Source organism: Corythoichthys intestinalis, chromosome 9 (assembly GCF_030265065.1).
Source record: "Corythoichthys intestinalis isolate RoL2023-P3 chromosome 9, ASM3026506v1, whole genome shotgun sequence".
NCBI lineage: Eukaryota > Metazoa > Chordata > Actinopteri > Syngnathiformes > Syngnathidae > Corythoichthys > Corythoichthys intestinalis.
The window spans coordinates 28600947-28617781 of NC_080403.1; the positions used below are offsets into that span (position 1 = coordinate 28600947).

A 16835-nucleotide genomic window follows, 5' to 3' on the forward strand; every position below is an offset into this window, starting at 1 on the left:
AGCTTTCCCAATTATGTGATTAGCCAAAGTTAATCCATAATTTTAACAGGAAGGCAATTACAGTACTTCTTCACACAGTATGAGATACACACAGTAAGAGGCATATAATAATGTCCATGTAACACTAGCCTGGAGAAAAGGTACACATGTGCTAGGCCACAAAGGCACTTAACATACTGCACTTGGTTTATGCACGGCACTGCGCTGATGTGCTGCTGCTGCTGCCGTCAATACACAATGAATGAGTTGGTACTAAACAGCACAGTGTGCTGTGCTAAGTTCAGTTTGAAAAGGCCTGAACAGTTTAGTGGTTACAAATAAGGCAGCTATTGGAGCGGGTGCCCAGGTCGCTTAACGCTATAAGTTACATTTTGTGTGTGATGGTTTTTAACACAGACCTTTCAAAGGCTAAAGACAGATTGCATATTCTCTCTTGCCAAGATAAGAAAACAAATCTTACCATGTTTTTCAAAACAAGAGAGCCTCAAGCGCAGCCAAGCATGAAGAATATCTAAAACACCGGTAGAGGGGGCAGCACATGTCACATGAGCGACCCGACATTGTGAACATATCACAGATACTACTTATTCTATTTTCGTCTCTCAGACAAAAACTGGCATTCGTCTTGTTATGTTTTAATCTCCTAAGACACATTTTTAGTTCGTCATAAAATAAAAAAATGTCCGTTAATGAAATATTTTCATTGTAGTCATCGTTGACAAAAACAACAATGAACTTTGGCAAACAAAATAAGTACAGTGAAGTGGCACAAGGGTCTTTAGACAAATTTTAACAGTTCTCAACTTTCCCCTTCAGTTATCTAACACTTTAGAATTGCTACAAATATAATATCCTTCCTTATTGAATATACCATAATTAACTAACAGGAAACGGCATCCGTGGTTAATGTAGTAACTGGATGAGATGTTTAATCTTGCAAAGAGCATTTGAACGTGTATTTTGCGTTTTGTGTAAGCGCTGTGTAATGAACTTAATATGGGATCATACCAAACTGTACCGTCCATAATTGTAGCAAACGGAAACTTAAACCCCTTGCTACAGTCTCTATGACGCCTCCAAATTGCATCAACATTGCATACCTTGGGGTTTAGCTTCTGAATTTGAGCAGCAAGTGATCAAAAATGAAATACGGCCATGTTACTTAACAGGGCTACTTGACCCTAGGAGGGATTGCATATCAAAATTCCTATAGGTCTGTACACAAGTGATACTGAGTTTGCTCCATCAAGTTCCTAGAACTGCAAATGTATACATGATGACAGTGGGCTTCTTTGGCTATGAGCCAGTTTTCAATGAAGACAAAAACAACATATATCACTGCAGGGGGTAGTAAGATAGAGTAAGTCTAAAAGCATGTGGCAGTGAAAGAGGAGAGCAGTGCTTGCAGAGGTGCTCTCAAGGCTGCTGCTTTGGCAGATGGCAGTCAGCCAAGGCAAGGAACTTGGCTGTAAGCAGCTCTATTTGACCTGACGACAGCAAACGCAAAGTCACAAGTAGTCTAACTACCACTGGTTTTGTGCCACACCTACAAATTTAAAAACAAACAGAGCTTTGACGTCATTTCTTATCACTCCTGTACATCTGCAGGCATACAGTATACAATATAGTATCTTACTGCAGGAAGCAAGTATGCAATAAAAATCTAGTAGTATTGATTTAACCGAGAGTAGCCTGGGCTGTAAATGGAAGGAGCCTATAGGACTATCTCCAAAGATAAGCACCTTTATTGGAGATGGATCAAAAATAAAAGGAGATGGATCAGTCAACTCAATCAGATGGCTATAAAGTGTTTCTGGCTATTGTAGACAACCAACCAAACCTTTCTATCCGAATGAGGAAATCGTATCTCACTTATCTGCTACTCTGCTATTTTTAGAACCAATTCTCTAGTCTCATGTGCGATGGAAGACATAACCATATTATAGTATAATTACAATAATAGAAATGCTAGACCAAGTTTCACAGTGCAAAGTGGAGGTAAACAATACTTTGGCGGTTGAAAAATTATGTGAGCAAAACCTCACTTTACCTAAATATATAGAGTGGTCTGAAATTCCGTATTGATTAAAAAGTCCCTTTATCCATAAGTTTTCTTTGTCTTCAGCACCACCACCAGTTGAAGTTGATTTCGTGGGCAGGGGCAAGCCTGTTCTTTGAAAAGAGAGTGTGATACGTTGGATGCAGGAGTAAATCCTGTCATTCATTATCTTTATAATGCACGCTTGTTGGTGTCTATACCAGACGGGAGGAAAAACTGGTTTGCTCAGTGGAAAGTTGACTCTCGCATGGTATGAGGAAGTATGAAAAGATCTAACTAGGAGATCACTTCAATTTGGCTAGGGAGATCTGCACTGTGAAACAGATACGGGGGACCACATTTCTCACTGATCACTCAGGTCCTCATAGTGGACGTAAGATCTTAAGCCCGAACCCGATCCGAAATTGGGGCTGGACTTCTCGCTCACTAACTTTTTTAAAAAATAATTATATATTTATATATGTATACTACAACGATGTATGGATGTTAAACTAAGGAATACTTGTTATAAAATAAATAATTTGGATTAAACTGTTAGGTTTTGTGTTGGTTTTCTCCAAGTGTGACTTGTCCCTGTGATTGCCCATTGATTTCACCTGTTGTGCCTGCTCCTAGTGTATCCTCCAATCTGCATCCTCCTGTTTTACCCAGCTGTTCCTCCTCTTGTTACCCCTTGTCTGCTGTGTGTATATAAGCTCCCATTTTCTTTTCACTCCTTGTTGCGTCATTGTCAATGTCCATGTGCACGTCCGAACCTGTTCTTGTCACTTTTCTCCTAGCCCTCGTGTTCGCCTCAGTAAGTTTTTGACACCCAGCCTTTTGTGAGTGACCTGAGTTTTGTTTGCTGCGTTTTTGTTATCGCCACATTATTTGTTGATACTTTGTTTTTTGCTTGCCTTAATTAAATCATTTTTGCACCGTCTACCTGCCTCGCCTCCCTTTCCCTGCATGTGGGTCCACACACCACCTGCCTGCCCGTGTTTTCCATGACATAAACAGAGAAGGCGCTGTATGGTAATTGCAAACATGAGCCTCAGAGCCAGTGCATGCCTACGCACGTGAGCCCCGCCCTGTTTTTAATCTTCCCCTCCCACCCTGGCGCCCTCCGCGAGTCCGCATCCTGGTATTTCCTTTTCGATATGGCGCAGCAAGAAGTGAAAAACAAACTTAAGACGGGGGAATTGAAAAGGCAAACATGCACCAGTAGGAGTGGGGAATGGAAAGGCTTCAAATTGATTGTTGAAGATGCTATACAGAAACCTGTGTCGGCTTCGCTGAGTGTAAACGAATGTGGCTCTTTTGCTCTCATTCGAGAAATATATTTAACAAACGTTTCCAGCATTATTTCGTTGTTTAAATGCATTTATAATGACCAGAAAAATATGTAGACTATTTAAACATTGAGAAAATGTTTTTTTTCTGCCACCTCGAAGAAATTTAAATAAAGTCCACTATCCGCCTGATAGAACAGACACACAAATATAAAATATATAAATGTTTATTCAATATGCATCTTACAGTCTTGTTTAACTGGTAGAATTCGTGGCAAAAGACAGGCTTTAATTTGTTATCATTATGCACAGGCATCGTCACAAATGTGATCACACCAAACGCAACCAGTCCCTACTCCCTTTTTCCAAGCAGTGCTCAGTCCAGGTCTGACTGACGCATTGCATCCCCACGGTTTTTTCGAGTTCGGGCCTACAAATAAAACATAAAATTTCGGGGGGGTTTCGGGCTTGGGCCAGCAAATAAAGCTAATTACCGTAATTTCTGGACTATTGGGCGCCCCTGATTACAAGCCTCACCCAGTACATTTTTAAAGGAAAAACCATTTTGTACATACATAAGCCTCTCCTGCCTATAAGCCGTGTGTGCCCACTTAGTAACAAGAGATTTTGACAAAGAAATACAGTTTTCAAAATTTTAATAACACACCTCAACTTTTCGTTCCAAACAGTGCCAGCAAACATGGCATTTATATGGCAGCGGCAGGGAAGTTACATGGCATCAACACGCGGTACAGCACTAATTGGGCTGGTTATTAAAAACATAAAAGTCTTTGCTAGCAATCTTCATCTTCCTTCTGTGCACTCAAACCATGGAAGTCTTCACCCTCAGTGTCGGATATGAAGACGCTTAGATACACTTCGCCACGCATCTACTCAGTCTCTCCTTCACTGTCGCCTTCAATGTCTCCCATAATAAGGCAAATTCACTCCTGAGTCCATGCCATCCTCCTCGTCACGCAGCAGACTGGCCCCTCGAAGCCTGTTGGTGATGGCGGGCTTCTTTCACACCGCTTCACGCTGCCAGGCTCCCCTGGCATACATGTGCAATAGCTGCTCTTCGCATGAGGCGAGTCTTTGCAAACGATTTCTCGCCGCGAGTCATCAAAACTTCCCATACAACTCGGATTATTTTTTTCAAGCGTTTTCCATGATGCAGATCTGCCAATTCCATTCATGCGCAAAGACAAGGGTCCGCCACCTCTATTCATGCACAACGCTCAAAGCTTAACACCGGTAATAGTGCAGACTAGCGTCTTCCTCGACACATATATTCCACGTGTCTCACTCCTACATTCTATGCTCGAGCGCCCCTGGCGGCCGTCAGAAAAATGCACAAATTGGCCTCATCATTGCACACGCCGCAATACCCAAAATGAGGGAAAAAAGTAGCGGCTTGTAGTCCGGAAATTACAGTAATCCAGCTCGGGCCGGGTCGGGCTTTAATACCTGCAGGCCGGGTCGGGTCGGGCCGGATATTTTTGGGCCCGATTTTACCTCTACATACCTTTGCTGCACCAGTATGCTCATTTTGATGCATACTGATCAACCATATTCCAAAAACATGTGCATCATAGCCTGCAATGGAACGAAATACTGTTACATTCTAATCTTTTTAAGGTCCAGAGACTTGGCCTCTCTACTTCATCAATTAAAAAAACATGGATGTGAAGATACACAGTGACCATATAAAGCCAAACACTTTATCAGCATAATCTAGATGGACCTAGTTTTGGAATCGGCTGTTTACTGTGGTATGTCAAAAGTATTGTTGTGATCATTTCAGCACTGGACTGTATTCGACAAGGTCTCAGAAGTGTTTATCCTTGTTCCGGCACTACTGGGGCTCAAAGGCAATCTGGAGATGACGTTGGCCTCAAGACTTTCCACAGCGGTAAGCAATATTTGCCTGTTTTTCTTTATTTTCTTTTTAAAGTGCCAAAGCACTTAAACATTTTATTGATTCTGTGGCTATTAGGTGTTTTTTTTTTTCTGTCAAGTTTCCCAATCCTTAAACTGTGACAGTCATTAAGGCAATTTGTTCATGGGGTCACAGGTGATATTGACAAAGTAACCTGCAGTTTCAGAAGAGCTGATAGCAACATTCCTCTAACCCTCATGACTTGATTTTTTTTCCTTTTATAACTCAAATATGTACTCACTCTACAATGTGACAGATAAACATGATTGACATGTATAAAGAATATAGAGTATGTTTGCTGGGGTACATACATTAATGATGTTATTTTCATCAGCTAAAGGAACAGACAACACCTAGTATAAATGATTGGGTGATGGTTGCTCAAAGTTTTTAAGTATGCAAATCGCTAATTTCATTGACCCCTGATAATGGAGAAAATATTGTCAAAGCACACAAAATGACACTGCTTACGAGTGCAGCGATTTTGTGATATCAGTTATACCTATTCACATACGCAGTGATAGACTCGAGCACAGGTGAATGTGATAATGAATATTAATGACGAGGGAGGGTAGACAATCTCGGATACTCGCATTTCATTGGCTAAAATATTGAAGACAGTGATAAAATGTCTGCCCGCGCTGGGGGCGGACACTTGTTGGAATTAATGGCTTTTATTTATTTATTTATTTGAATTGTCTCCATTATTCTCATCAGAAAAATACATTTTGTGGGGTCTTTTTTCAATTTATTCAACAATATTCTTTCCGCTGTGATGCACATGATAAAAGTGTTGTCTGTCCTCAGTTGTTGAAATTCCAGAATTCCAGCCTAGGGCGTGACAAACCCTACGCCCTGCCACTTTAAATCAAGTAATGAATGCATGATTAGTCATTAGGTTTCCGCACACACAGGGGAGAAAGCGGGCCAGAATGGTCTGGTACCCCGTTCCGGTAAAAAATTCGGTCCCAGAATGGTGCTTTTGATCCTGAAAACATGACGTCTACTGTCAAAACCCCATGTTAAAATAACCTTCCAGGCTGCCACACATTCCAACAAGAAAACAATCTACTTTCTACTGCACTACTACTACTAGACGTCAGATTTACATACACAAATGTTCACAACTAGCCTAATGAAGTGCTTGTGTTGCGTAATCCGTTTCCACCAATATTCATTTTTTATTTATTCCAACACGAAATTCTGCCCAGCGGTGTATCGGAGTCTGACGAGTCGCGTTGACGTGTGCATGCGTGCAGCAAACCACCCTGGACTCAGTTGTACGTTTAATGGGCTGACAGACTGACATGTTATCAGCATGAATGGTTACTGTAGCTTTGATTGGTTCAGATGCACATGTGTTTGGGAACAACAACAAAAAGAAAAAAATAGCAATTCAAAGAGGTAATGAGCAGTTTGTTGAATTAATGCCATAAAAAAGAACAATGCAACGGAAATTTGTTTACATCATTAAGAGAAAGGAGAGAGTTGAGGAGGCTTATTTTATTTTACTTTATTTTATTTGCTCTGATCGGGAGGTTCAGAACATCTTCCATGTTAATGTGCACAATTGGGCATATTTTGTTGATTTATGAATAGGCTACTTAATAATTTCCTTATAATTGAAAAAGGCAGTGTTTGTGTCATCTTTAAAATATATTAAATATGTTATCTTCAATTTTAATGTACATATTACTATGTAATTTATGTTCTACAGTACTCAAACTTGAGGTTTTGCATTTAGATGTAAGGAAATTAGGAGATGGAGGTTGGGGTTACTGGTATTTTTGAACTTTTATTTTGCACATCATTAAAAATTTTAATTTCGAATGAAAATCAGATTCTCGTGTATACTTTGTTATCTTAAGTGTATTGCATTAGCCTAATGCATGTGTAAAACCTGTTGTGTTTTAAATGTACTGTATGTCTTAGGTATAACTGTGCCAAAAGCATTTTTTTAGCATTTCAGTGGTTTCAATAGCGCCGTAGAAACCTTTATGTCAGGTAATGTAGTTCTGGCTAGAGTTTCTTGCCACTTTCACCCCTGCTCACACATCTCAAAAACATGCACGGTAGGTTGACTGAAGACTCCAAATTGCCCATAGGTGAAAATGTGAGCATGAATGATCTTTTGTGTCTTTGTTCTCTGCGATTTGCTGGTTACCAGTTCTACAAGACTCCAAGCATTCTAATTTTATGTACAGGTACACCTGACATATATCATGTCAAGCACAGTATTGTTGTAAATTTTGCTCTATCTGTACTGTATTTGTATGCCTTGGTGGTAGCTGGCTGCCATCTGAATCTAACTTGTTGAATACTAGGGCTGCAACTAATGATTTTTTTTTTTTTTTATAATCGATTCATTGGACGATTACTTGAACGATTAATCTATTAATCGGATGAATGTCACTTTTTTCAATTACCTTCACAATTTAACTTGAAGTTGTTTTAGGCATGTTGGAAGTAACATTGATTACAAAATGACTATTTCCTTCAAAAATAATATTTTATTACAACTTCCTGACTTAACTGTAGTCCACAACTGTACTGTTTTAGGTACATAAAACAGTTTTTTAAATTAAGTTTTTAATTACGTTTCTGAGTATAAAACATAAAAAGAATTTATCAGAATGCAAATCAGATAAAAGTCCTGTTCATTCAAATTTAAAAAAAAAAAAAGTGCTGCTGATTGACATTTTCTTGTGGGCAAAGCGCTGATATATATTGTTTCAATGACTCATTCATTTTCTATAAACAAAGCACACTCTCGTGTATGACAATTTACAGTTTGAGTTTGTGTTTTAAGAGAGACACTAAGCCGTTATATGAATGGGATCATGTGTGTCGTTTCTTTGTTAAAAGAAATGAGACAACTTTACAATCTATCTATTATATGCTTCTCCAAAACTCAATACAAACGGACACTTGAGACACTAATTAGCATAATCACTAACTAGCTTAGCGCTCCGTGCTAAGTAGTAACGTATTAGCAACAAATACAAACAATACAATTGGCTTCATTTACCGACCTCTGATGGAGGCACACTGGATCTAACAACACAAGAGACAATCTAACTCTCGATACTTCGTAATACAGTATTATTGATTCAGCAGCCCAACCCGAGTGTAGCAGTGAACTCTCTCTCTTTCTCTCTTGCTCTAAATCACTGGCCTCACATTACACACAGACAAGGACCCAAATGGGACGGCTCATGTCTGCCGGCAAAAATCTATTGTCAAATTAGTTGGCAACTATTTTAATAACTGATTTTAATCGATTTAATTTATTAGTTGTTAAAGCCTTATTTATTACCCAAAGATGTATTCTTGCCTTTTAGTGGGGTTGAGTGCCTGAAATTGGCAGATACTTGAATAAGGAGATCAATCGTTTTTATTTAGTATTTTTCATTAAAGTGCCTGTGGCAAAAAAAAGCATGTTTATTTCATATTACATACAGTATTTTATGTTTCTGAATGAAATGGACCACTTGGATGTGTGCAGAAGCGATCAATGTATTTACCAATTTTTTTAAAGCCCGACTGATAAAACGTCTATCGTGATGACGATGCTAAAACATATCATGCCGCCCTAACATTTTCCACCTCTGTCTGGATTTGTATCATATACTAGTAGGTCTCCCACAATTTTTAAAGCATATTTTTTTGGAATACATATTTTTGCAGATTTCAGTTGGGGGCATCACATAGAAGAAATATGCGTTGAAATAACACAAAGGTTTGATATCTTTGGTTAAGTTCCTCTTGAAAGTATCAAGAGAATTAGGATGGAATTAGAGCTATGCAGACCAATCCTCACATTCTTTCCAGACATGTGTGGGTAAGAAGTGACAACACTGATTAGTACTGGGACCAAATGAGCTGGCTTAAATGAATCCCATTTCACAAGCAAGCCATTCTAACTGGTTTCAAGAAGTTGACAGTGTTAACATGCTAGCTTTCATCCTTAATTTATGATTGTTGTGTCAGCCAAATTGGTTTCTAGCAGCTGTGGTGTCGCTTTTAATTGGCAAAACAAAAGCAAACAAGAAAGAAAAAAAAAAAAAAAACTAGTAATGCCTTAACATTTTGTGCATAAAATCTGAATCTGACTTTGCTCTTTGTCATGTCCGAAACCTGTTGCCATTGCCCAAGCGTAATGATCCAACATCAATCCTCAGAAACTGGGCCAGAAATTGGAGCTTGTCTTAAGACATTACCGTCAGCTCTTTATTGGGTTGGCCTCAGCTGGACCACGTTTCTTTCCATGTCACTGCTAATTAGGAGATTAAAACTCATGTAAGTTTTCTTGGTCATTTTACCATTTTGTAAACACAATTTAACCCTTAGTGGGGGACAACTGCCTATTTTTTATTAATTCATTCATTCATCTTCCATTCCGCTTATCCTTACGAGTACCGGAGTTTATTCCAGTTAACTATAGGGAGAAGGTAGGGTACACCCTAAGTTGGCTGCCAGCCAATCGCAGTGCACAAGGAGACAAACAACCATTCACGTACACTCTCATACCTAGGGACAATCTGAAGTGGATAATCAATCTACCATGCATGTTTGTGGGATGTGGCAGGAGTACCCGGAGAAAACCCACGCATTATGGGCAGAACATGCAAACTCCGCGCAGAAAGGCCAGAGCCCGGGATTGCACCCTTGATCTCAAAACTGTGAGGTGGACATGATAACCACCCATCCGCCATTCCGGCATCTTGAGTTTATGACTCATAAATTTCCTTTTCCTGATCTGGTTACAATAAAAACATATACTCCACTTCCACATTCCTTAACGGCTTAACGGCTCCAATCAAACAAACAAAAAAAATCTTATTTCTCACACCTCCATTATTGAATTTCTTGTGAGTTATAGCGAATATTTCCATTTGCGTTTTGTACTTATTAATATGTGATTCCTAAATATCTTTAAAATCACTCTTAATTAAAGAATAATCAGTCCAATGTCAGCATATAAATCAGAAAAAAAGACAACAATAAATGAATGTTCCCTCTGTCGCTTTTTAATTTAGAGTTCATCTTCAAGTCTTTAACCCCTGGTGGTCTTTGCCGATATTTGACTTTTTGCTATCAGTCCCAAATAAACTTTGTTATCAATGTGGCAGTTAGCCCTCTTTAAACAGCCTTGTGCATGGTACAGCGAGAGGCCTCATTCCACATGCATGTTTACATGGCCCTGATAGCCTTATGTGCTCTAATACTATATGTCTGCAACTTAAACTCACATAGTCATACACACGGATGGACATTGGCACCTCACAAGCCTTTTGAATATCAGTCATGTAGTTATTTCCTGTCCAATAAATTTTAGTAGCAAATACTCACTTTAATTCGACAACAACATTGTGATCCATTGTTTCCATGACATAAAATAAGGACTGTTCCTTTTAAACTGTTCCTAATTACACTTTTTCCTCTTTCTACTCATGTCTATTGCCATAGTGGTGTGATGGTTAGTACTGTACCTCACAGCAGGAAGGTTTAAGGTTCAAACCTGCCTGCTGGGGCCTTTCAGAGTGGAGTTTACATGTTCTCAACGTGCCTGCATGGGTTCTCGCTTATTCCCACAGACCAAAAACATGCTAGTTTTTAAAGATTTATTACATTCTAAGATAGCTCTATGCATAAATAGTTTTTTTTTTTTTCTGTTTGTGTTTTGCTAAGTGACAGATGTGTAGGGTATGAGAATTAAGAATTATATCTACTGTAATATATCAAATACTCAGCTATATCTTGTGACTCTGTCCGATTGCGTATATAATTTATAATCGCATCTATTGAAAAATTAGTGTCCAATTAATTAAAATGATGGTTTTTGCCTTGTGTAATAAAAATTGGATCAATGTCAACTCGCCACGGTGCTGGCACATTCTTTAATTGTAATTCAGCGCATGTGCTTTTAGCAGCATAGTGTAGAAAACAATGTTTTTGTTATATTTTGACATTTCCAAATATCTATGTTATCATTTTAATCTTCTCACACATTTTCATAAACCTTAAAGAGATCCTGTGTATGATACTGAATTAGCCGCAACTTTCAGAAACCATCAACCAAGTTGTGCAACAGTATTAGTTTCCTTTTCATCGACCAAATTTAGCAAGTGTGACAAGCAAGAAGGAGGAAACCCTTTGTTGTTTGTTGGATCACACAACAACTAAAAAGTGGTGTCAGAGGGTCAGATGGAGGTGCAGGTTAGGGGCAACTTTTTAAAAGATGGGTGACCCACCGTGCACACCAAATCAAGCAGATGGAACTGCATTTCAAAGTCCCGACTGCACGTGGCATTTGGACTTTACACAGTGGACTACTGTGACCACTGACCACCACCCTTTGATGCTTGAGAACATCTGTGTATGTGTGTGTGGGGGTGGGTGGCTGCAATGAGATAAGTGTCGTTGGCCTGGGTGGGAATCAGAGATGAGAGCATCTTTGTATAGAAAACTGATCTCTTATTGTTCTGTTGGGCCAACAGGCAACACCATGCACGAACACATTCATGTGCAAGTGATCGCTAACTTGCTGTGTTGTGCTTTGTCTTTCAGGCTAATATTGGTCTGATGGACACAACCAAGGACATGTGGAACATGATCATGGGGAATTTGGCTCTCATCCAGGTATAAGAACATCATTGTCACATGTCAGTGAATACACATATTTGGTTTTTTACTGTTGCTCTTAATTGCTTTATTATCTAAGGCAATGGTCCCCAACCACTGGGCCTCAGCCCAGTACCTGTCCATGAGGCATTTCATAGCGAGCAGCACAGAAAGATTAAAAATGTCTATAGTTACTAAAGATGTCCTGATCGATCGGCATCAATCGGGTCGGATCACATCATTTCACAGTATCGGAATCGGCAAAAAAATATCGGACATGCCTTTTTTTAATATATATATATTTTTAATCGAATCGTTTTCCAATTGTATTTAACGTTACAGACAAAATGTCTTACACTCATCCAGAGTCTTTAGTTTTGGCTTAAAATAGGGCTATCAAATTTATCACGTTAACGGCGGTAATTAATTTTTTTTAATTAAGCACGTTAAAATATTTAACGCAATTACCGCATGCACTGCACGACCCACTCACGCATTGTCGCGTTTAGTCTATAATGGCGCCGTTTTATCTATATATAGAGGTAAAAGGCAGCTTAAAATGAGTAGAGTGAATTTTGGTAGTCTTTGGCGCCTTTTTTTAATTGGCTAAAGCTTTAAAATCTCTTTCTCAACGATTAGAAATATCGTGAGAAGCAATATGGGGAAGAAAGGTAGTGGTTGATTTTTTTCTTAACACCCTATGTTATTTCCCAACGCACAGAAGATATATCAATTGGTGCCGCTACGCATAGTCATGGTTGCACTTCTCATCATGCATTTGGGTAGAACAGTTAAATGGATACAGTATCATTTACTGAAAGCTCAACAAATACACTAGATGGCAATATTTAGTCACAATATACAAAGTCACATTTATCCTTTAAGAATTACAAGTCTTTCTATCCGTGGATCCCTCTCACAGAAAGAATGTTAATACTGTAAATGTCATCTTGAGGATTTATTGTCATAATAAACAAATACAGTACTTATGTACTGTATGTTGAATGTATATATTCGTCCGAGTTTTATTCATTTTTTTCTTAATGCATTGCCAAAATGTATATGATTGGGAAAAATTATCGGTAATGATTGGAATTGAATCTGGAGCAAAAAAAAAAAAGCAATCGGATCGGGAAATATCAGGATCGGCAAATACTCAAACTAAAACGATCGGGATCGGATCGGGAGCAAAAAAAAACATGATCGGAACAACCCTAATAATTACCATTTTAATTATTATTAGGGTCTAAAAGGTGTTATATTTTGGAAAAACAACTCTCTGACACTCTTGTCAATCTAAATAATAAGCCCAAAAACCTGCGATATGAGTGGAAAAAAAACAACATCTTTGGAGAGGGTCTTTCCGAAAGCAATGGGCACAAGATGGGAATATCATTTACAACATTATTATTGTCATTTCAATTATTATTTAAGAATATATATTTGTCATGTAGATAAGGCAATGATGTTTTATGACACACTAACATATAGAATATTGAATGCCTTTCCATTAGATGCACAATGGTGCAATAAACCTGTTGCCATTCATACAACAGTATAAGTTATGGAATATTGAATTGAATGCTCTTTTTATTGGTTTTCTGTGTCATTTATTTTTATTTAATTTATTTTAAACGGGTGCCTTGGCATGATGATTAATGGTAGGATTTTACATTTGTTCAGGTCCAGGCCACAGTTGTAGGGTTTCTAGCCTCAATTGCTGCTGTGATCTTTGGTTGGATTCCAGAGGGCCACTTCAGGCTGGGCCACGCAGTGCTGCTTTGTGCCTCCAGTGTAGCTACTGCCTTTATTGCCTCACTGCTTCTAGGTATACAATTACTGTACTGGATTATTAATACATTTGAATGTAGTCGTTTAAAAAGGGTTTGTTTTAAATGTCTATTTGGGAACAATTTTTGTTTAAGTTTTGTGTGAAACATTTAATCATTATTTAAATAAGGTCTTCTTCTTAAATAAGATCTACTTTTTCTACGGTCATGACTCATGGACAATGTTAATGTTCGAATTTGGCTTACATTATAAACATATACAATACTTCCGTCTCATTTTTCATTAAATCTTGGATGGAGTTAAAAAACTGACCGTTAATGTCTCCATGCCTTTGGCCCACAGGACTCATCATGATTGGTGTGATCATCGCATCCAGGAAAGTTGGCATCAACCCAGATAATGTGGCTACACCTATTGCTGCCAGCCTGGGGGACCTAATAACCCTGTCCCTACTGGCTGGCATCTCAACAGGGCTGTACAAGGAACTAGGTAATCAAAACAACAGATTTAAGAGACTACAGTAACAAAGTTTGGTTATATAGTTAAAGACCATGCTTTGGTAGTCAATATTTGGGAAAAAAAGTCAAATGTAGGGGGATAAATATGCACAAAAAAAACAGCCTGCACCACCACCATGCATATTGTCACACAATACAGTGGTAGCTCGACATCCGATCGCTTTGACACATGATCTTTACGACATCTGACGTAATATTTGACTCGCCATTTGTTTCTACATCCGACTATAAGCTCGAAATACGACGATCTATGACAGCGGCGCAGTTTCTTTTTTTTTTTCCCCACAAGACGGACGCACGGAAGATTTTCTTGTGAGACCAATCAACATGGGTTCAAATAATGTTAGCGCAGGTGGTGAAAAAAGGAAATAGGTGATGCTTACCATTGAAATGAAGTTGGAAATAATAGAAAATTTTGAGCTTTGTGTGCGCATTCGTGTACTGGCTCGACAATATGGCCGTAGAATGTACACTCTCGACGGTCCTCTGTTTGCCAGACGTTTTAAGTTAGGGTGACAATTATTATTGTGGTAACATCGCCAAAGAAATCGCCAGCTTCGTCAGGTTTCTAGTCATTTATTCCATCAACTTGTGCAACACAATACGCCTACAGTCCTCTGCAACTGAGAGTGTAAAGTGGAGGTGAAAAGTCCTCCCTCACTCTGGCACGTCAACCACACGGTGCGTTCAGGTACACCAAAAAATACATCTGCCACATTAGAACCTGATTCGTCACATTATTACAGGTGTTATTATTATTATTATTACTACTAATTAGGGCTGTCAAACGATTAAAATTTTTAATCGAGTTAATTACAGCTTAAAAATTAATTAATCGGAATTAATCGCAATTCAAACCATCTATAAAATATGCCATATTTTTCTGCAAATTATTGTTGGAATGGAAAGATGAGACACAAGACGGATGTATACATTCAACATACGGTACATAAGTACTGTATTTGTTTAGTATAACAATAAATCAACAAGATGACATTAACATTATTAACTTTCCCTTAAAGTGATCCATGGATAGAAAAACTTGTTAGTAAAATGTTAGTACAAGTTAGAGAATTTTTATATTAAAACCCCTCTTAATGTTTTCGTTTTATTAAAATTTGTAAAATTTTCAATCAAAAAATAAACTAGTAGCTCGCCATTGTTGATGTCAATAATTACACCATGCTCACTCCCCAAACCCATAAAATCATTTGGACCCAAGCGCCAGCAGAGGGCGCCAAACAACAAAAAACAAGTAACAAGCGGACATTACACTGCTGTCATTTTAATCTGTTTGAGCGGGGCATGTGCGTTAATTGTAGAGCTGGGAATCTTTGGGCACCTAACGATTCGATTACGATTACGATTCAGAGGCTCCGATTCGATTATAAAACGATTATTGATGCACCCCGCTCTTTTTTTTTTTTTTAATGTTTTGTACATTAGTTCCAAAATTGTTCAAAAATACTCTCAGGCTAAACCAAACTACTATTTCAGTATCAAGTTAACATATAGCAGTAAACAAATATACAAAAATAACAGTAAATAAAAAACTCCAGTCCCCATTCTGTATCAGCAGCTTTAAACTACATTCAATTAATTTAATGTTGTGAATCAACTGTTTAAGTTGTTAGAATTGCTCCCGTTATTCCATAATTTTTTCCATACTTGTTGTTTTTGGTTGTTATTGCTCGAAATAAAAATCAATCAAAAAAAAAAAAAAATCAATCAATTTCCCTTTTGTCTACTTTCGACATGTGAAAGTTTTAAAACTATTTTAAAGATAGATTCAAGTCAATATTTTACCGATTTGGGAGTATTTTAGATAAAAAGTTAATTAGGTTCGCTTGGAAGGTTCGCTACAACAGCCTTGCGGGGAAGTGTACTGCTTTAGGATGGCGGCCGTTTACTAACGCCCGCATCTAGCTTTTTGTAGATATGCTGCTAACGCTATCGAATCTAAAATGCATCTAGTCCTATATAAATGGTATCTACCGTAACATTATGTGGATGTACTTTGTAGCAGCTTTTCGGCAGCAGTCAGGTATGTTGTTGTGTTTTTTATCTCGTGGCATGAGTTGAGCTAGAGCCGTGAGTTGAGCATTGGCATTACCCGAGGGGCCGGGCAATGAGAAGCATGATTTTTAGCTACTCTCGCTCCGTTCTTCATTGTGCCGAAGACCGCGCGACCTGCGCTGAGTGTGTTGTACTTTCGCTTTACTTGGCATATTTCAATAATCGGAATTTGGATGTTTGTGAATCGTTCTCGAATCTTCCACGGCCGAATCGCGAATAATCTAAGAATCGGAAATTTTGCACACCTCTAGTTAATTGCATCAAATATTTTAACGTGATTAATAGAAAAAAATAATTACCGCCCGTTAACGCGATAATTTTGACAGCCCTTTTACTACTATGTTATTATTCCAATTTTTATTCACAGTTAACTTGTTTTGCTCTGCGTAATTGCTATTTGCAATAGTACAAGCAGTATTTATTGAGGATTTAGTGTAGGTTTTCGGGCAGTGGAACTAATTAATGGAATTGTAATGTATTCTTGTGGGAAAATCCTGCTCGACATACGACCATTTCGACTTACAAACTAGGTCCTGGAACGGATTAACTTTGTATGT

At 38.3% G+C, this 16835-nt stretch overlaps 1 protein-coding gene across 2 annotated transcripts in view; it reads left to right on the forward strand.

Moving 5' to 3' along the window:
- slc41a1 (solute carrier family 41 member 1) overlaps positions 1–16835 on the forward strand; it is a 52571-nt gene that overhangs the window by 19879 nt on the left and 15857 nt on the right. For both annotated transcript variants that reach the window (XM_057845887.1, XM_057845888.1), the window contains exons 4-7: positions 5135–5242; positions 11840–11911; positions 13577–13721; positions 14027–14173. In XM_057845887.1, coding sequence (XP_057701870.1) covers positions 5135–5242; positions 11840–11911; positions 13577–13721; positions 14027–14173 — 472 coding nt within the window. The remainder of the gene's footprint in view (positions 1–5134; positions 5243–11839; positions 11912–13576; positions 13722–14026; positions 14174–16835) is intronic.